This window comes from Centrocercus urophasianus, unplaced genomic scaffold (assembly GCF_019232065.1).
Source record: "Centrocercus urophasianus isolate 14NV4802_14NV808 unplaced genomic scaffold, USGS_Curo_1.0 seq_12, whole genome shotgun sequence".
Classification (NCBI taxonomy): Eukaryota; Metazoa; Chordata; class Aves; order Galliformes; family Phasianidae; genus Centrocercus; species Centrocercus urophasianus.
Genome location: NW_024884364.1, coordinates 7277813 through 7299201, shown reverse-complemented (window position 1 = coordinate 7299201; position 21389 = coordinate 7277813). Strand labels below are relative to the sequence as shown.

The 21389-nt window shown below is 48.0% G+C and overlaps 1 protein-coding gene across 1 annotated transcript; it reads right to left on the bottom strand.

The window, feature by feature from the left end:
• Nucleotides 1–9084: 9084 nt before the first annotated feature.
• Nucleotides 9085–18977, bottom strand: DRD3 (dopamine receptor D3). The gene is made up of 6 exons (XM_042810445.1): nucleotides 18696–18977; nucleotides 12806–12918; nucleotides 11490–11632; nucleotides 10839–11035; nucleotides 9659–10004; nucleotides 9085–9281 (listed from the first exon to the last, which is right to left on the bottom strand). Exons 1-6 carry the CDS (start codon nucleotides 18975–18977, stop codon nucleotides 9085–9087), a joined length of 1278 nt encoding a protein of 425 aa, XP_042666379.1.
• Nucleotides 18978–21389: the final 2412 nt, after the last annotated feature.

The window sequence follows — 21389 nt, the reverse complement described above, 5'->3', positions numbered from 1 at the left end:
CCCAATGCAGCCACGGACCCGTGCACCAGCGTGTTTTTGCAGGGCCCCTGTCTGGGTCTCCACATTTTTCCTGGCAACAGCCTTCCGCCAGGCTGCAGCCACGGCAAACCAGCAGACTCACTAGCACCATTAGGGTAGCGTTAATGGGGTGTGACTCACCCGTTCTTCCCCGTTGCCGGCAGCGCTGGCTCCATCTTGTCCCGTTCCCAGCCCGTTAGCAGGTGCCCTGCACTTATCACTCGTTGAACGGTGAGACAACACGCCTCCTCACTATGTAGCCACATAAACGGGTGGCAAACGGTTTCTCCACGTTAAATAGCCCTCGGTAGCGCCGGAATAGCCCCCAACTCGAGTAGGACAGACCCAACCTAACACACTACCACAGTCACCGAGCCGCTCCCGCCACCTCGCCCTGCAGACACGAGAACGGGCGGTTTATGGCTTCTGCGCGCTTGAGCGGCACACGTGACGCGCATGCTCCTCCCCGTGCCTGGTGGGCAGCGGCGCGTCGTGGCTCCCTCTGAGGCTTTCTGTAAGGGCAGGGGTGCGGCCGTGGTTGCCTCGGCAACGTTCACGTACACCGGCCTTTCTGCTGAGAGCTGGCAGCAGCTGCGGGTCAGGAAACTGCAGAAACCCCGCTTACTTTGGTTGGTCAAGCAGGATGTGCCGTTGGTGAAGCCGTGCTGGCTCTCCCATATCATTTCCCTGCCTTCTTTGTGCCTTAGCGTAGCTTCCAGGAGGACCTGCTCCGTGATCTTTCCCAGCACAGAGGAATTCAAAATGGGTGTGCTGTTACCTCTTTTTCAGTCGACAGGAACTTTACCTGATTGCCACCACTTTTCAAGTATCATTGAAAGCGGCTTGGTGGCTGCATCAGCCAGTTCCTTCAGGACCCTGGGATGCATCTCATCGAGACCCACAGACTTGTGGACGTTCAGGATCATTACTTACAGTGGGAAGGACGCTGCTTCTCCAGTGCCCTCCTACCAAACCAAATGTTTGCAGGCTGTTAGCAGTTAGCAGAGAGGGCAAAACAAGTTGTTAAGTACCTCGGCCTTTTTCTTGTCTGTTGTTACCAGCCTGCCTGTGTCACTGACTGCGGGTGAAAGCCCTCCTGGATTTCACAGAATCACAGAATCACAGAATCACCCGGGTTGGAAGGGACCTCAAGGATCATGTAGTTCCAACCCCCCTGCCTAGCAGGGCCACCAAACACACACATTCAGATCAGGTTGCCCAGGACCCCATCCAACCTGGCCTTAAACACATCCAAGGACGGGGCATCCACAACCTCCCTGGGCAGCCCGTTCCAGGGCCTAACCACTCTCCTTGTATAGAACTTCCCCCTAACATCCAACCTAAATCTTCCCTCCTTCAACTTCGATCCATTTCCCCTAGTCCTGCTGTTGTCAGCCCTTTTGAAGAGTTTACTCCCCTCGTGGGTGTAGGTTCCCTTCAGGTATTGATAGGCTGCAATGAGGTCACCCCGCAGCCTTCTCTTCTCCAGGCTGAACAAGCCCAACTCCCTCAGCCTGTCCTCATAGGGGAGGTGCTCCAGCCCCCTGATCATCTTAGTCGCCCTCCTCTGGACCCTTTCCAAAATCTCAATGTCTTTCTTGTACTGAGGGCTCCACACCTGGACACAGTACTCCAGATGGGGCCTCACAAGAGCTGAGTAGAGAGGGACAATCACCTCCCTGTCCCTGCTGACCACCCCTCTCCTGATGGAGCCCAGGATCCCATTTGCCTTTCGAGCTGCCAGAGCACACTGCTGGCTCATGTTCAGTCTCTCGTCCATCAGGACCCCCAGGTCCTTCTCTGCCGAGCTGCTCTCAAGGACCACTCCTCCCAGCCTGTACGGGTGCCTGGGGTTCTTCCGGCCCAAATGCAAAACCTTGCACTTTGCCGTGTTGAACCTCATTAGGTTCACCCGAGCCCAGCCCTCCAGCCTGTCGAGGTCCCTCTGAATGGCATCCCTTCCTTCCACCGTATCAACCGCACCACTCAGCTTGGTGTCGTCAGCAAACTTGCTGAGGGTGCACTCAATTCCCTCATCGATGTCATTAATAAAGATGTTAAAGAGCACCGGTCCCAAGACAGACCCTTGGGGGACACCACTTGTTACCGGCCTCCACCTGGACATAGAGCCATTGACCACCACCCTCTGTCTGCGGCCTTTCAACCAATTGCTTATCCATCGGGTCGTCCACCCATCAAATCCACTTCCCTCCAATTTGGAGATGAGGATGTGGTGGGGGACCATGTCAAAGGCCTTGCTCAGGTCCAGGTAAATGACATCAGTCGCCTTCCCTTCGTCCACCAATGCCGTCACTCCATCATAGAAGGCCACAAGATTAGTGAGGCATGACCTTCCTTTGGTGAAGCCGTGCTGGCTGTCTCGGATCACATTCTCATTCTTTATGTGATCGAGCATGTTGTCCAGGAGGATCTGTTCCATGATCTTCCCAGGCACGGAGGTGAGACTCACCGGCCTGTAGTTCCCCGGGTCCTCCCTGCTCCCCTTCTTGTATATGGGAGTGACGTGACCCTTCCTCCAGTCATCCGGGACCTCACCTGACAGCCACGACTTCTCAAATATGATGGAGAGCGGCTCGGCAACCACCTCAGCCAGCTCCTTCAGGACCCTGGGATGCACGCCATCCGGCCCCATAGACTTGAATTCATTCAGTCTAAGGAGGCACTCTCGGACTTGCTCTGCCCTTACAGTGGGGAGGGATTTACCTCCTTGGTCCCCACATAGAGGTTTGGGGATGCAGGGTTCAGGGACGTGAAAAAGACTAGAATCCTGGCCACCAGTGAAGACCGAGGTGAAGAACTCATTCAGCACCTCAGCTTTCTCTTCATCTGTTGAAGCCAGTTCTCCTTTTAAATTTAACAAAGTAGGTACGCCCATTTTGGCCTGTCTCTTCTGGCCAATGTACCTATAGAAGGTTTTCTTATTGTTTTTCACGTCCCTTGCCAAGTTCAGTTCTGCCTGCGCCTTGGCTTCCCTGATCCCACATCTGCAAGTCCGGACGGCATTCCTGTATTCTTCCCAGGTGACACAGCCTTGTTTCCAGAGCTTGTACACCCCTTTCTTTGCCCTCAGTTCTCTCAGCAGGTCCTTGCTGAGCCATGCCGGTTTCCTACCTCGCCTGCCCACTTTCTTATTCAGAGAATTTCCTTTGTTTGGTTGAGGTATCTGTAGAAGCCTTTCTTGTTCTTCTTGGCATCCTTTGTCAAGTTCAGTCCAAGCTGGGCCTTGACTTTCCTGACCCCATCCCTACACAGCCCAGCAGCTTCCTTATACTCTTCCACAGTACCTATCCCTGTTTCCACTGCCTGTGCATTTTCTTTTTGCTCTTCAGTTTGACCAGCAGATCCCAGCTCAGCCACGCTGGTCTCTTGCTTTCCTTTCCCGACTTCCTACAAGTGGGAATGGAGAGCTTTGTGCCTTGAGGAAAGCCACCTTTCTGATCTTCCAGCTCTGTTCCAGACCGTTGCCCATGAGGACACTTTCCCAGGATGTTCTGATGACTAACTCCCTGAAGAGCTGGAATTTAGCTTTCCTAAAATTTAGCTTGCTAATTTTACTCTTTGCCTGTCTCATATCTCTCTGGAGCGTGAACTCAACCATAGCATGGTCACTACAGCCTGGGTAGCCTCCAATCCTGATGTTACCAATCAGTTCATTTACACTGATGAGCTGGTGTTTGCATCCCCCCTGGTGAGTTACTCGAGTCAGGAAGCTATCTTCAATGCATACCAGGACCCTCCTGGGTTGCCTACAGCTCACTGTGCTACTTTTCCAGCAGATGTCTGGGTGGTTGAAGTCCCACAGCAGTATGAGCGCTTGCAATTGCAATGCCTCCTGTACCTGGAGGTAGAAGGCCTCATCAACAGGCTCTGCCTAATCTGGTGTCCTATAGTAGACACTGGTCACAAGGCTTCCCTCATTGACTTGGTCTCTAACTGTCACCTAGAGGCTTTCAGCTTGGTCTTGAGTATTCTTCAGGAGCAGCTCTTCACACTCTGTTCCCTTCGTGATGTCAATAGCAACATCCCCTCCCCTCCTTCCTCATCTGTCCTTCCTGAACGGCTTGTAGCCATTGATAGTCACACTCCAGTCATGAGAATAATCCCACCAGATTTCGGTGATGACAACTATATCATGGTTTTCCAGTAGCACAGTAGCTTCCAGTGCCTCCTGGTTGTTTTTTTTTTCCCAAACTGCATGCACTGCTGTAGAGGCACTTCAGCTGGGCAGCTGGTCTCCTCACTTCCTTAACAGATAACTCCTTAATGCCTCTTAGGTATATCACTTGATTTTCCCCATTGCTTTCTCCTATTGCCCCAGGAATCACTGCCTCATCATCATAGGATTTCACGTATGCAGCAGTGTTGCTAGTACCTCTCAATGCAGCATATCCTTCAAGGCCCCTGCCAGCACCTTATGCCTCTAAAATGGCTATGCTGCCCCACACCTCATCATGGGAAAGCTCACTATCCACCCAAGATCTGCCCAGATTTTTTTATATTTTCCTTCCCAGTCCAGAATGGAGCCATTTGCAATATGATGTCACATTTAATGTCATTATGTGCTGAAAAACAGCTAGGGAAACCAACCTGTAGGAAAGGCAGATGTTCAGCAGAGCCAGGTGAGCTGGGCTGGGGGCAGATCACAGGACACTGGCAGGCAGCTGAAGCCTTCAAAGAGATGCAGAATCTTCAGGGAAGGGGGAGTGGGAGATGAAGCAGAGGCAAACAAGATTATTAGCACTTGGCAAGGCCAGCAAAGAGAGTAGCAGGAGCTGTGCATGATATCCAGAGCATTGGTAACACTGAGCTGCAGAAGACACTGGCATGAGGCCTTTCACATCCTTTGCTTCATGCACATCTTGAGGAGGAACGAGCATCTTGTTCAGGAAATTCAGCCATGGCTGCTATCCTCCTGCTCACCAGAAAGCAAAAGGCTGAGGAGTGATGCTGGTGGTCTTCACACCTGAGGCTCTGTGGTGCTGGCCTCACCCTAACAGTTAGTTGCACCACAGAGATACAGCTAACAAGATGTTAATGCTGTGGAACTCACAGTCTGCCCACCTCCCTCAGCATGTCCTTCATGGGCAGACAGGAATGCTGCTGCCTCTCTGCTGCGGCAAAGCAAGGTGAGCAGCCTACCTACATCATGGCCCCTTGGCAGAGGCACAGGGTGGCAAAGAGACACACAGTCCCATAGCCAGCATGCTTCTGCCCAGTGAAAAGTAGTCCTTATTGTGCTGTTTGATTAGCATTGCTCACAGCTGCAGGATAAAACTTATCAAAACTGACAAGAGTCCCCAGGGCAGGGAACCGGAAAGGTCTCTCCCACATCACCAAGCATAGAGCTGGCTGGTGCTTGTCTTGCCAAGATGCTTAAATCATTACTCTGAAATTAATTTTTAATTTTGCTCATTTTCTTTTTTTGACTCTAGAGGTTTTCTGTTTCTTTGTTTCACATTTCTAGAGGCATTTTAGGGAAGAGCTGAGAACAGTGCCTAGCAAGATGGGACTTGCTGATGTGCAGTCAGAATCATGAGGGAGGCTCAGGAGAACTCTTTGCCTGGACCCAGGGGGAGAGCATCCCTACTGGAGAGAGGCATGGCTGATGGGCTGCGGTTCTGGCAGCTGAGACTGAGTGAAACCAAAGTGATGTTTGATGTGAGAAATGTCTTCTTTAACCCAGAGCAGAAGAGGCTAAGGGGAGGCCCCATGGCGACCTACAGCTTCTCACGAGGGGAGCAGAGGAGCAGCACTGAGATCTGCTCTCTGTGACAGCGACAGGGCCCGAGGGAACAGCATGGAGCTGTGCCAGGGAAAGGGCAGCTGGAGTTAAGGGACAGGTTCTGCACCAGAGGGTGGTGGGCATGGAACAGCTTGCCCAGGGCAGTGGGCGCCATGGCCCCAAGCTGCTGGAGTTCAAGGAGTGAACTTGAACACTGTGCACAGACATAGGGTTTGGATTTTGGGTGTTGCTATGTGGGGCCAGGAGTTGGACTCAGTGATCCTTGTGCGTCCCTTCTAACACAGCTTGTTCTGTGATTCTATGATTCTAACTCCTATTCAGTGTCATAGGAGCTGGCTTTGAAGAAATTGTCGTTGTTAGGAGATGTTCACTTCAGTTGTTCACTAGATGGCTAATTCAGATCTGGGATACTTGTATTGGTCTGAAGCAGAACTGGCATTCCTGCTCTCTCCCTGGGAGATGTGACACCACACAGGTCAGGAGTATTTGCAGGCTGCTAGAGCCTGTAATCATATCAAGAGCGGACCTTCACACAGGTTCTCTGACTGTCCACAGTTCCTGCTCTTAGTTTTCTGTGTATCACCAGTATTAGTAGCCTGCAGCCCACTGGTCCTTCCTCCAAATGCTGGCAGTGATTGACTGGGTTTTTCAAAAGCTGTCAGATAAGTAGCAGGTCTGAAGCAGAGCTTTGGTTTGCACTGAGCTTAAACAAAGCTCTATCTTATGTAAGGCTGCCCTGCCAGCGTAGCTACTGGCCTGAGTGGTTGTGCTGACCCCAGCTGTCAGCAGTGGACCAACTTGAGGAAAATAGGAGTGCAGTTGCCACCCTGGATTCCCTTACAGGCTGAAATAGAGCAGTCTCCAGGTGTTCTTCGCTCAAGCAGGAGTTGCTTGTGCTTCGACCCATAGCAAGGTGCAGCTGAATAGCTGGCCTGCCTGTCCCTTAAGGAGTCTAGGGAGCATTCATTGTGGGGAAGAGAGATTTCCTGCAAGGCTTTGCAGGGTTTTGTCCTAACTGTAGCCTGAACAATGGTTTATTTTCAAATATGACTGTATCTGAGACTGTTTAGATGACATGTCCCACAGCTGGAGCATAGTAGCTGAGCATGAGCACTGGCATAGCATGATGGCTGACACACAGCAGCCTGAGGAGAAGTCACAGACTGAGAGGCATCATGGAAGACAGGTTCTACCTGAACAAGGCATGGCAGTATGTGGGCTGCAGTGGCTTAATCACAGCCTTTTGTGGATTGGGACTAATGTCTGCCAGGAGAAATGGTGGAGAAAGGGGTAAATGGTATTTTTCCATCAATTTTTTCATGTGCCACTGCTCCAAGTTATGTCTAGACAGGCAGTGCTTGGATGTCTTCCTCTTGCCTTACTGGGCAAACTGCTGTTGTTCCCCATGGGTTTGGGTTTTGCCAGCTCCCTTCTGTCTCCAGAGGCTCTTAACTCTCCTTAAAACCATCACAGAGATGCTTTCTGGCTCTTCTGCTTGCTGGCTTGATCACAAATGGTGTCTAGCACAGGAGACCTTTAGTATCCAATCCCTGCTACCATGTGGAGCACAGTGAGGGTGGGCACAGACTGCACAGTACCTGGCTGTGCCACGTATCTGTTGTGCCATGGCAGCAGTGCAGGCTTCCCAGTTCTGTGGATTATGTGCAGCCTGTGGCAGGCTCCAAGCTCCCTCTCTACCTCCATGGGAGAGGAGCTTCTGCATCTTCCAAGGGCTGATGCTGGAGTAGCGAGGAGTCCAACACACAGTGAGGAGTCACAGCACTTTCACTTGCTTCTACTCCTTGGCTTTCCTGCAAGGCTGCTTGTGTTCTTATTGCCATGGTAAGACTGAGGCACAGAACTCAAGCAGTATCTGAGGGAGGGAAAAAGTCACTGTTTTATTTTGCAGCTGAATTTCTGTGATTGTGGGTGTATTTTGTGATGGGTTTTGCTTAAGGAAAAGGTTCAGATTCAAGTAAGATTGGACTGAACATAACAACTGAGAAATGCTAGGCCAGTGTCCAAAATGGACTCAGTCACCCTTTAAAAGATCTGTTTCCTGTTTTCCACTTTTCTGTCAACTCTGTGTAAAGAAACCAAAGCTGGTCTCTGGTGGTCTGTGTTGACAGCATCTTAATGAGAATTACTGGGGCAACAATCTCTCCACAGGTTGATTCGCTGGATTTATCCCCAGCATATCCTGAGCACCTCCTATGCACTCCAGCACCTCTAAGCAGATGGAATAACACCACCACATGCCTGTTTAGCACAGCTGAGAAATGAATTTACCACATTTTCAGAATTTGTCTGCGGGAGCTGTTTACAACAGGCATTGATTTCTTTCCCAGTTTCACTAGTGCTTCACTGTCTGAGGCCTGGAGAAACACTTCCCTGCTTTGTTCTGTATTAGTAAAAGGCAAGCACTAATAATGACCTTGTGTGGATGCCTGGGAGGATGATTGCTTCACAGAGGGAAAGTGCTGAGAGGGCTACCAGTGAGAAAAGGCTTATGGCAAATGTGGCAAACAGGTCCCACAAAAGCACCAAAACATCCAATTTGATATGTATTTTATTGGATTACTGCAGTTACAATACAGGATGAGGAGCATTTCTCCACGCAAACTATACATGCTGTCCATTAGTGTCCCACCCCAAAACCCATCAAACAAGAGAAGGACAATGCTTTGGCTTCAGTATTAGGAAAGAGAGAAAGCACTGCTTGGATGGAGGAGCCAAGGTGTAGAAGGCATAGACAACTTGTAGTTATGCCCAAAGCTGTCAAACAAGCGTGGCTAACAGCACTGCTAAGCCAAGGCTTGGGAGAAAGAGCTGGGGTGCCCCTGGTGAGTCTCTCTGGATCCTGTACAGTGAGAGGGGAAAATGGGAGAAACATCAGGACTGTCCCAGGGTGGGTTTTTCTGAACAGGGAGAAGAGCATTAGACTGCTCTGGCATGAGACCAGCTGATGTGGCCTAGCAGGACTCATCTGGTGTTTTGACCTAGGAACTACTGGGAGATGGATTTGTGGAATATCACAGGGAAAGGAGACCATGGAAGTACTGCTCCAGAACAGCTGTGGGAAACTGGGCCAGCCTGCATGCTGACATCTGGGTTGACAAGGGGACTGATGAGCTGGCCTGAGATGCTAGTTATTTCTTACCAGAGGGATGTTATCAAAGCCATCTCCCTAGGGCTGTGCTGTGAGAACAGGTATTCCAGCAGTCAGGACGAATCCTTATTCAGGTTGCGCTTTGGATGAGGTTCAGTGCATTCCCGAACAACCAGAAATGCTGGCCCTTCCATCAGCAGCAGAGGATCTTGAGGAAGGCTCTGCGGAAGTCAGTGTTGAAGGTGGTGTAGATGATGGGATTGAGGGCGCTGTTGACATAACCAAGCCAGGTGCTGGCACTGTATAGCCCTGGGGGCACGTGGCAGGCCAGGCAGTGGGTGTTGAGGATGTGAATCAAGAAGAATGGCATCCAGCAGACTATGAATGTCCCTGAGTTTAAAGAAAGAAAACAAACTCTGACTTCAGAGAGAATCAACAATTTGGAAAGAGGGCTACACATGTGCCCTTATCCCTGACCCTTTCAGTATTTCCCTGCAGCCCGGTACACCTGTCTGCCTTCGGTAAATGCAGAAGGTGACATTAATTCCTCATAGAGAGGGACTTTGCAAGAGTTCAGGTTCCTCAGAGTCAGTTATGTGAATGAGTACAGTACTCAGATAAGCACAATACTTCAGATGTGGCCTGCTGACACTGACCAAAACTTAGGAGGGAAGACTACTGCCTTAGCTGTTTTAAAGAGTTATGATGAGGGCTGCTTTATTTCCCTGTTAGTACTCAGTTAATGAGGGGAACTGGCTCTCACTCACCCAGAACAATAGCCAGCATCTGTGTAGCCTTCCTCTCCCGAAGCTGGATCAGCCGGGGCTGCTGGTGCGCTAGCTTCAGAGAGCTGACAGTTTTCCCATTACTGAGCCTCTGTACCTCCAGCCCAGGGTTCTTACTCTTTCTCCTCTCTTCCAGCCTGTTGTGTTGTGGAGTCCCAGGTGTCTTGCTGAGAGATCTATCTTGGCAGAAGCTGCGGTACTGCCGAAGGCTGAAGGCAGTCAGCAACTTTCTTTTGGTAGACATCTCGTGGTCTGAGCATTTGAGCTGGAAACAAGGGGAAAATGGGCCCTGGCATCTGTTTGGCAAAGTTTTCCTCTTGATGTGTTCCTGCAAAAGAGGATGCCACAGAGGAGCTTGGAACCATCTCATCTGTTCATTGGGTCAAAGGATGAGGAGAGGAGTTGTAGGAGTTATCCTTAGCCTGTATCATTTATTGGGTGCTAAGACTAACCTCTGGGGATGGCACAAAATCTAGTGATTGGAACTGGCCTTAACTTATCTGAAAGATAAACCATAGTGTGGCAGCTCTCTGCCTCTATCCCTCCAAGGAGAAGCATGAGAACAAGAAGAGTTGAACCACCTGCTCTGCTAACATCTCACTTCTTGTGCTGTATTGGCCCTGATACCTTAAACATCCTGACCCTTTCCTAATGTACTTCACTCTGAGAAAATGGTTAAAACAAATGGGCTTGCATGGCTTGCGTGACCAGGTGATCCCTTTCAAATTACTGTGTTGGTTCCCTTGAGCATTTTGAACTTTTAAGTGTGATGAATAAAGATTTTTTTATTAATGATCTAGGTCATTAAAGTCTGTGAAGCCTCAAGAATGAAATTTCAAAGAGTAAAAATCAATAAATGAATAAATCAGCTTTGTTGGCAGAGAAAGGACAGCTCAGAAGGAACAGGGGGGTGGAGGCTGTGCTCTTTTCCAGTTGCCTGGATCCAGAGGCAGAGATATACTTGAGATATCTTGTTTCTAGAGTGCTAAAAAAGGACTTAACCAAAGCTTCTACAACTCAAATACCACGGTGTATTAATGAAGGATGGGATGAAAAGATGTCATATCCCTTTGTGCTTTCGATTCTGTGCTTTGACCCTCTGAAGAGATGATAAATGCCCTGTCCTTTTTGACAGTTCCTACTGTGTTCATGTGGATCTTACTTTGTGTGTAAAACATGGTTTGGTGCTGGCGTTGTAGCTGCACTGCCGAGTGAGGGTTCTCTTCTTTTGCCTTTGTCTTAGCACGAGGTAAATCCGGACATACAGCAGAAGGGTCACCATGAAGGGGAGGTAGAAGGATACCAAAGAGGAGTAGATTATGAAAACAGGATTGGATATTGAACAGACACTGGGATCCCCTGGGGAGGAGAAAAAAGAGAGAGGAATGGCTGAGCTGCTTCAGTTTATTGGAAGGAGGCTCTGGTGTATTGGCAAAGCAGGTAACATGCTGGCTGAGGGACAAGGGCAGTCTAAGGAGCGCAAGCATCTCCAGTCTCCTTTATCGCAAATTATATTGAGGCCTACCCAGTCACCGAAAGGGTGATTAAAACCAGCTCTCCCTCAGACCATCTAGCATCTGCTTGTTCTTCTGGCCAACAGCTGTGCCCGCTTCTCTCACTTCAATTTCCATTCTTCCTCAGATCCTTTCTCCTTTCTGCCATTCCTGACATCTCCTGAGATGCTCTTTCCAGTTCCCTAAAATTTCCTATAGCTTCAAAAACCTGCAAGTTCCATGCTAAATGACGTGGCCATATAAAAGGCAGCTCCACTGCCAGCCCCACCCTGTGTGCTATTGTTCAGGATATCACTTACCTGTAGTATTGAAGCCAAAGAGGAGAGGGCATGACACTGCGAATGCCAGCATCCAGACTACCACGATCATGAGAGAGACCCTCCTGCAGGAGCTCTGCCCAGTGTTGTACTGGTACTGCACTGGTTTCACCACTGCAGTGTATCTGTGAACCAAACCAGCTCCAAAAAAAGGAGAGGTAAGAATGGCGGGAGGAAAAGCATCAGTTTTAAAAGGAGGAAGGAAAGCAACATAGGGAATGTGATGGCAGAAGTGATGAAGAGATGGAAGAGGAAAGAAGAAGAGATGATGGATCAGCAGTTTGCAGAAATGATAAGCAGGGTATTGTGGGGAGGAACAAAGGAAAACAGAGTTAGTTGGCAGCACTGGGGAGAAATACGCACAGAACTGCTGGCATGAAGCTACAAGATTTGTGGTACCAGATGGGCCCCTCAGCCCCCCAGGGTTACATGTGCACTGCTAGGAAGGAGCACTCTCTGGAGCAACTGTGGCCCATTCTCCTGTGCCTCAGCTGCCCTCCCTGGTGTTGGCCATGTGGACAGCCAGATGATTGCACACCAGTGTGTATTCAGAAACATTTGGGTACCAGGGTGCCCTAGAAAACAGCTCCACAAGCCTGAGATTTGGAAAGCTCAGGAGTGGCTTGAGGAGAACCCAGTGACAGAACTGAACTGAAACAGGAAAAGATGCTCCTATGGAGAAACACTGGTCCAGCCCATTGCTGAGAGCTGCCTCTTTAGTTTAGCTTTGAACCAGAAATTACAAAGGTACAGTATGTTATGCTTCTTCCTTTCCCTCCTGATCCCTGTAAAGAGGAAGTTTAGGGCCTAACTGGACCACATGTGCCAAGGTCTTGGCTCCCAGCTCTCACTGCTGCCTAGAAAAAGCTAAATTTTAAGACAGAAAAACAAGACAGGGCTGAAGATTATGCAGCAATAATCTTCTCCCCTCCGTACGCATATGGCAGGACTTCCTTTAGTAAATCTTCCGGGGGGAATATCTCTACTCAGTGGGAACCAGATGATTGTTCTGGTTTCTACCTTCAGAAAGAATGAGGATGTGGCTGACTATCAACACATAATGCTTTATTATTTATAATGCTTGTGTATCTCCACCTTTTCTTAAATGTAGACATCTTCTAGCACATAGTGGGCTAAGCCATATTCATAGCTGTAGAGACAGTGACAGACTTGATGGAAAGCTTATGTTCCTGAGGATGCTGATGTTCCCTGTGCAGATCCCTCATCCACATCCTTTACATGGTTATCTGTGGCCTACACCTCTCCAGGCTATTCTCCTGTATGTACCCGGTACTCACCTGTCAATGCTGATGGCACAGAGGTTTAAAATGCTGGCTGTGCACATCATGACATCCATGGTGACAAAGACATCGCAACACATGCGGCTGAAAGTCCAGACTCCCCCAGTCACCTGCATCAGGAATCACAAAGCTGTCAGCCCTGTTCTTCATCAAGTTCTAAAAAGTTACGAATAAGAGGGTGCTCTCCTCCAAGCACCTCAACATCAAGATGAATTTGTATTCACTGTGATGCTCAGGGTGAAACTGGTGCATCTATGTTATGTTCTGGATAACGTGATAAGTCACAGAAAATCCAGGAGCTGAATTTAACTGCTTTACTTACTCTTACAGAAGGAGGCAGTGTGCAGAAATAGATAGCAGCTGTCCATTTTCTTATGGCTTAGTATGATAAATTGAATTAACTATGGTATCACTGTATGCCTTCTTTGATTAAGAATTATCCAAGGAAATCTAAGGACTAAAAGTGTTCCTCAACTTAGCTGTTGGAGTTCTGATGGAGTTCTTTTGTAGCCACTGAAAAATGCTGAAAATCTTATGCATTTATGCATGAAGCAGAGACCTGAGACCCGAGGCTTCTCTAGAACCTCATCTGGATTCTTATCTCAGTTATAGATTTTGATTATTAGATCTGAATGAGAATAAAAAACTATTCAGATAAAGGGTTTTTTTCGGTCACTACCTTGTCTAGTTCTTGTTCTGCTTGCTTTGAACTTTTAATCAGGAAAGCTTAGCTGCGGCCAATCTTTGTGATGGAGAAATAAATATTTGGCCCAGGTATTGAGATCTTCGCAATGATGTTTTCATCTGGCAACAGCATGCTCCAAACACTGTGTGGCACTGCTGTGCATGGGTCAGCTCTCCTCGAGGCTGCAATGCTGGCCTGGCTCAAAGGGAGGTGGTCAAGAAGCACCTGCTCCTTGCAGGAGATGAACAAGGAAGCATCTTGCTCTAAAACAGATAAGCCTAATGAATGAATACAGCTAAGATCTGAAGTAGTGCATGTAGTTTTGGGGCCCAGAATAGGAAAGATACTGATGAACTGGACTAAGGCCAGTAGTGGGCCACTGAGATGGTCCTGAGGGGCTGAAGGACTTGTGAGAAGCTGAGGGAACAGGCCTTGATCAGCCTGGAGGAGAAGTGACTTTGTGGGGACCTAGCAACAGCCCCTCAGTATCTAATGGGAGGTATTAATAGAGTTGGAGCCAGATTACTGTGTGTGGTAAGAAAAAAAAGAGACAACAGGCATTCACCAAATGAAGAGAGGTTCAAAGTGGTAATGAAGCAGTGGAGCAGGTTTCCTGGAGAGGCTGTTCAGGCTCCATCCTTTGAGGTTTTCAAGAACCAATTGGATAGAGCCCCAAGCAGCCTGTTCTGACCTCATGGTTGACCCTACCTCAGGTTGGAGTGGGACCAGAGGCCCCCAGAATTGTCCTGTGATCTTGTGAATATGTGCCAGCAACCTACCTGTCAGGTCCCTGGGGCCATGCAGCATAGAAAAAAGCTGATGAGGCATGAAAGGTGTAACAGCTTCTTATAAACGACTTTTCTTAGAATGGGTGTGTGCTCCTCCTTCAGCTCCTGCTCCCCCATCTACATCACTGATCTTAGCTTAAGTCATTTATTGTATCTATAATAATATAATATATATAATATATTGTATCACTATCTCTCTTGGGAGATTTATATCAGATGAAATGGGGAGAGGGTGATGAGATGCTGGAACGGATTGCTCAGAGAGGTTGTGGATGTCTGATCCCTGCAGGTGTTCAAGGCCAGGTTGGATGGGGCCCTGGGTAGCCTGATCTGGTTGGTGGCAGTCCTGCCTGTGGCAGGGAGTTGGATCTGGATGATCTTTAAGGTCCTTTTCCAACCTAAGCCATTCTATGATGTCTATTATGTCTTTGATGATGTCTAAGACAAGAGCTAGACATTTGAAAATTCTCATACCAGGACAGGCTGGAGATGGTGCCACATGGGATGCCTTTTTCTTGTAGGTCAATGGGTCAACACTGGCAAGCATTGGTACCTGAGAGGGGTGCAGCTCACTGCAGAAAGAAACAACACTAATGCACTCTGTATGGATTTTTTTTTTTCGAGGTTGTTCAAGAAATCATACTGAGAAACTGTCATGTTTTCAGCTGTTCCTGTGCCACCACTCCTGCACACGAGCACAGAAACTTGCTGAGGTGAGCTTTGCCTTCAGGGTGTTCTCTGCTGGGCCCAGCTGCTGTATGTCAGAAGTCAGACACTGAACCAACTGCCAGAGGAACATTAGATCCCCTAGCACTGAATGGGTGCATGGGAGAGAAAAGGAAATCAGCCTACAAAACGCAGAGAACTGTGCTTTCATCTTCAGTTTTCTTACAAATTTTCTAGTGCTGTTGGGGCGCCTTTGTTTCCTTTTCAAAAAACAGCAAACAAAAAGAAAAAAGAAAAACAAAACCTACCTTAGAGATTTTCTGCACAATTGGAAAGCTACTAGATATACAAACTGAAGGCTGCCCCTCAAACACTTGATCAGATAGGTTCCTTTTTTATAGGAAATCCTACATCATTTGTTCATTAGCTGCAAATTTTGAGACCTGCTTGCCCACTTCAAAAGGGTGCTTCTGTAGTGTGAGGCAAAATACAGTGCAGTGTGAGTGTTTGTGTGTGTGTGTGTGAGAGAGAGAGAGAGAGATCTGTGAAGTCTGAAGAATATCTCACCAGGAATTGCTGGCAGGTGTTTGCATGAAGCCAGCAGCTGCTATCCTAGCAGATGTGCAAGCACTTAATGGATTGAGTTTCTAAGGTCCTGAGCATATTTGAACACAAAGCCCAGAGAGGAGCTCTGGGAATGTGGACCATTAAAACTGAAGAAGCCGGTGGTGGGAACGGCTGTGAAGTGAACCCTCTCAGGATGATGTATCCAGATCACATCACTTGTATATTAAGCTGCTGCTTGTGTTCAGGGGATGCTTGGCAGATCAAAATGTTGGGCTTAAAACCCATTCTAGCTTCCACCAGTCTGAACTGGAATGAGGGCCAGCCCCACAGAAGTCAGTGAAGAAGCTGATGTTTACATACATGAGAATACAGAATTTATTCCAGAATTGAACAAAGAAGTGCTTTTTTATTATAGGCCTTGTTCATGCTTTCAAATTTTATTCCTGCTCTTTATTTTCTTGTTCCACTCATCTTTGTTACAGAAGCAATAACTTGCCATGGTTTTCATATGCTGGCAGGGCACCTATTCTTTATCCCTCTGGAGTCTTTTATCCAGGAATCTCAAAGCACATTGCAGGTATTAATTGAATGTCACCTCACAACTGTGTGGATGAGGTGGATGGTTAAATAATATTCTCCTCTTACAGATGATGAGAGCAAATCTCATAGAGATGAGCCGATACAATCTCTCATTATCACTCAGTGTGTGTACAGCAGAACTGAGAACAGAGCCCAGGATGAAATCCTGGTTCTGTCAAAGACAGAGCAGCTAATGCTCCCTATGGACCATTCAGGTCAGGCTCTCACCTCGTCCTACATGGTGACCAGCCTGCTTTATCCACAAAACTGCAGCATTAGTATTTATAAATTTAGGAAGTCTTCCAATCTAAAAACCATTTCTGCGCATTCATAAACTTACGCAAATCCATCACTCTCCTGAATCCCTAAAAATAAACAAAGGAATCTGTAAATTGTATTAAAATAATGATGCATGGATAGGAATAAATTAAGCATGAACACAAAGTTGCGTCAGGTTTGTAAGCAGCTGTGCCTCTAAGCACGATCACTTAAAGAGTTTTGTATTTAGGAGTAAGTTCTTCTTGGGGATGCCATTAGCACCCTGCAGCTGAGAAATCCCACTTACGCTTTTGCATGGCCAGAGAAACTAAAAGCATGCGTTCAGACAGGCCAGCTGACAAGTGGGAAACTGCTGGGGGCAGAGGCTGCTCCACAGATGTGCTCCTGTGCACACACTCTTCACAGCAATAGCAACTGGTAAGTCTTTTCTAATGCAATGCATATTGTGATTTCTTTCGAGACTGGAATTATGTTTGAGGTAATGGAATATTCCTGTATGAGCAGTCTGAAATTAAATTTGATTTTAATAATACTTTTTAGGTGTAATCAAAATGCACAGTTATTTTTTTTAATTGGGTTGTCTTTCTTCTCCTTATTTCTTGCTTTTTATTGTTCTTTCCTTCTTTATTGCTTCCATCTCTTCAACACCCCTTCCTACCTTATGAGGTAACACCACAGAAGGGCACACATCCTGCAGAGCAGCTCCAGGACTGTTCCACACAGATTAGTCTAAATATCACTATTAACTCCATTGGGAACGTGATCACACAAGCAGGATTATGATGCTTTGTTCTTTCATTCCACAGTGATGCTATACATAAATAATTAACCATCAATACCCTTACTAATTAATGATGCATGTACACAGAACAGACCCTTAATTTCTCTAAATTGTGGTCTTGCTGATACTGCAACAGATACAGTTTGGGAGAGGCTTGGTTTAACATAAGGGAAATGCCTGCACTCAGTGCCAAACTTTAGAGATCTGCTGGCTATTCAAAGTGCCCTGTTGACAGACAAGGGCTGCAGACCACTGCCATTCCACTGCTGCTTGATCAGATATCCTTGCACATGCACAGCTGGTTTGGCATTCGCTGGAGTTGTCCTGTATTGTCCTACTTTCTCTTCATGCACTGTATAGCCCATATACACAAGCTAAAATCCCTCTCTGCTGCTGCTTTGCTTTGTGGGAAGGAGGTCAGCCAAAGGTGGGCAGCCGTCACCAGAATGCTCTACCCACCCTCTGGCCTGATCCCACCTTGCCCCTTAGAGAAGGAGCACAAGACTTTGTAGAGATCATAGCTCAGAGGCTTGTTCTGTCTCTGTTATCATGGGAACAGGGCTGACAGGGCACAGCTGAAAGCCTATGGCTCATAGGCATTCACTCTAATTTTTCTGGATCTACCAATTTACTTGAGTTAGCATGAAAATGCTAAAGAGAACAGATACAAATGCCAGCTGTAGTGTGTTTTCTGTATTTACTGTAGCAAAAATGTTTACTGCTGGAGTGGCTTCAGTAATTCAGAATTTTGCCACTGTGGGGGAATTTGGAGTTCATCATGACTACCCTATATCTGACAATGTTCTTCATATTTTCACTGTCATGCTACTACAGATTTACACCAGCCCAATGTGCAAAACTTGGGAAAGTGGGAATAAGATCCTGAGGGCTTGATGAGTCCTTTGAAGTTATTGTGAAAACTCTCACATGACTTAAAGAGATTTTGGAGCATGATCCTTAGCTTCATCTCTTTGTCAGCCTGCTTAGGTAATATTACTTGGAGCTATCATCACAGACATTAAGGTTCGGAAGCTCCACAAAAAATGAGGATTTGACCATTCTTTTGTTTTCTTGCCAGCAGGCAGGGATTGATCTGGACTCTGAGATGAGTTCCTTTAAGAAATTTCCACCCCCTTGCCTCCCCCTGTCGTTCCTAATCCATCATAGTGCCCACTGGCAACCCTCTGGCTGGTAACAGCAGCTTCAAGGACACCCAAATTTAATGCTGTTAGCACACTGAGACCCAAAGCTGACATCACTGGAGGTAGCCCAGATGCCATTCGAACTAAAAGAGCTATGCCAGAAAGAATTGGGCTCAGGATATGTGCTGGTGGTGTGTACTTATCCAGCTTGACTATGGTCTCCTAGGGCCACCCATGGGCCACCACACACACCGCAAGTGCTCCAGAGCTAGCTGGGAGACTGAAATGCAAATGGGCTTTATCTGTCCCAGAGCTTGCCTATCCTATTGCCATGCACACGGTCATGCCAGTTAACTTGTACTCAGTTCAATGCTGCTGCACTTTTTCAAGACATACTCACCTCCAAGTACACCACCCACGGCATCACCAAAGTAGCCACCAGCAAGTCCGCCACTGCCAGGCTTACCACAAGGTAGTTTGTGGTGGTTTGCAAGGCGCGCTCCCTCAGCACAGCTAAGCAGACCAGCACATTCCCAAAGATGATAGCCAAAATCAGGATGCAGTAACAGAGGGCATAGTAGGCGTGTGAGCGTGGCAGGTCAGGTTCTGTTGTGTTACCTGCTCCACAGGGAACAGAGCTGGTGGTGTTCAGATGGATGCTGGCTCTTGTGAAGAGTGCCATGGGGATGCTGCTGCACAGAGAAAAAGATGAGCGAAAACTGAGCCATACGATAATTCTGGAGAATGATACGTTTTGGTAGATGGTATTTATCAGTCATATTTCATTTGTGATGCTACTTAAAGTCAAATTTAGAGGTCTTTATTCTGCTCAAATAAAGGCAGAGCTTTATTTTACAGTCTAGTTTGGCATGGTTTATTTTTCATTGAATCTAAGCCAAAAGAAGAATGCAGTATTTCATTTCCTATCATAGAACCATAGAATTATAGACTATCCCGAGTTGGAAGGGCCCCAAAGGTATCATGGAGTGCAACCCCCTGCTCCATAGCACCACCCCAAATCCAAACCCTATGTCTGAGGGTGCTGTCCAAATGCTCCTTGAACTCTGTCAGTTTGGGGCCTTGCCCACTGCCCTGGGCAGGCTGTTCCATGCCCACCGCCCTCTGGTGCAGGCCCTGTCCCTAATCCCCAGCTGCCCCTCCTCTGACACAGCTCCATGTTGTTCCTATCGCTGTCACACAGCTGAGCACACCACAGGACATCAGCTGCTCTCGATACACCTTGCCCTCCAAACCCTTCGCCATCTTCACAGCCCTCCTTTGGATGCTCTCTAATAGCTTATCTGTCTCATTCTGTGGCACCCACAGCTGCACCCAGGGCAGGAGGTGAGGCCACTTAGCACAGCGCAGAGTGGGACAACCCCTCCCCCTGCCCAGCTGGCAGTGCTGGGCCTGCTGCAACCCAGGGTACGGCTGGCCCTTTGGGCTGCCAGGGAACTCCGCTGACTCACATTCAACTTTCAGCTTTTCATATTCAACTGTGTTCATCCAAACAGTTCATCTTACCAACCAATACAGCTGAGGAAAACGGCAGTAGTTTCAACTTGCACCAAAGTCACACCACACTACCACTTAGGCCAGATGGGCATAAGCGCAGTCTAAAACAAAGCAGTCCATTGCACTTAGAAGACCCAACGCATTCACCCAAATGAGAGCTCAGAGCTCCTATCTTTTCCCTGGGAAGCTTTCTCCTTCTTCCCTCATTACAAAACTCTTTAGTATCTTCATGCACTTGAGATCTCAGCAGCCTGGCAAAGATTGCACCTGCACTGCTCAAGAAGGCTCTTGAACCCTCGCAGCCTCACAGTGAGCACCACAGGCTGAATTACTCCTCTCCTACAATGTGTTCTCATCCCAGGCCTTCTGTTCAAATGATGCTCAGCTTCAACCCTGCTCAGCATGCCAAATTTTTCAGTGCAGCCCCCATCTCATCCATATTGTGCTCTATGTATTCCATGCCTGGCTGGAAGATATACTTCCTGTGCTCAAGAGCAAATCAACTTGCCATTTGGGATGGAATAATGGAATGATGCATGAAGCAAGGTCTGCATTTTTTTTTCTTACAATGGGCTTGTGATTGTGCTCAGGAACCTGCCCTTTTTTGATTCGGGAGGCTGATTTTCTCCTGATTTAGGATGCTAATTTTTTCAAGGTATATGAAGGCTGCTGTCCCAGGGTTGTCCTGCGGCATTCAATCCCTTTTATCTGATTTTTGTAATTATTTTATTTTTTTTACTAGTGCTCCCATTGCTAAACTTACTATCAGCATGAGAGGTACGAAAGGCAAGGACAGAACATTGCAATGCCAGCACTATAAATAATATTCCTTGCTCGACCTTACCACTGAAGAGAATATCCACAACGTATGCACTTGTAGCTGTCTAATAGATGATAATTGCTCAATCCCTTTCATAGAAGCATCCTTCAAACTAAGCTACCCATGCCAGCCTGTCGTTGTGAGAGGATGAGGGCTGAAGGAGATGGCAGCTGATCTTCCCATTCCACCAACACAGACATCCTTCAGGACAGGGTGAACCCATCTCCTACCATGAGCGTTTCAGCTGCAAGTGCTTGTACTTGCCTCCTCTCTGTGTCTTTCTTCTGCCTGACTCAACCAAGAAGTTAAGACCCCCGCTGGATGTGAAGAATTCATTTCTAGCGGAGCCAGCATTGCTGCTGAGCCCAGGAAAGCATTCCACAGAGCGGTCCCACTGAAGCCACCCAAGTCGGGGCTCGCTGTACACCGACACGGCTCCACTGTCTAGGGCCACGAAAGGCGAGGTCCGTAGCACTGAAAGCAGCTGCCCAGCCCGTAAGCAAAACCACCCGAGAAAACGAACGAAAGGCACAAGGCTTTCGTGCTAAGCGGTTTGGTAAGGGGTCCCTCCCGTACCTCATCGCAACCCAAAGCGCTATCATATCCCCTTCCGCCAGGAGAGCCCCGCTGCCCCCATCCCCGCCGTTCTCCCTTCCTCCCACCTCTTATCGGGGTACGGGGGGTGAGGGCGACTAGGGGGGCCCGGGGAGGGGAAGGGGCCGGCGGCGAGTGAGACTTACCCCTGCCCACTGCGCCCCG

Excerpts from the sequence above, each read along its gene's own strand:
- DRD3 (XM_042810445.1), bottom strand. The coding sequence starts at position 18,977 with ATGGCACTCTTCACAAGAGCCAGCATCCATCTGAACACCACCAGCTCT. Across the intron at positions 12,919-18,695 it reads CGTGGGTGGTGTACTTGGAG|GTGACTGGGGGAGTCTGGAC; the intron begins GTGAGTATGTCT and ends TTCCTGATGCAG. Across the intron at positions 11,633-12,805 it reads TGTGCCATCAGCATTGACAG|ATACACTGCAGTGGTGAAAC; the intron begins GTGAGTACCGGG and ends TTTGGTTCACAG.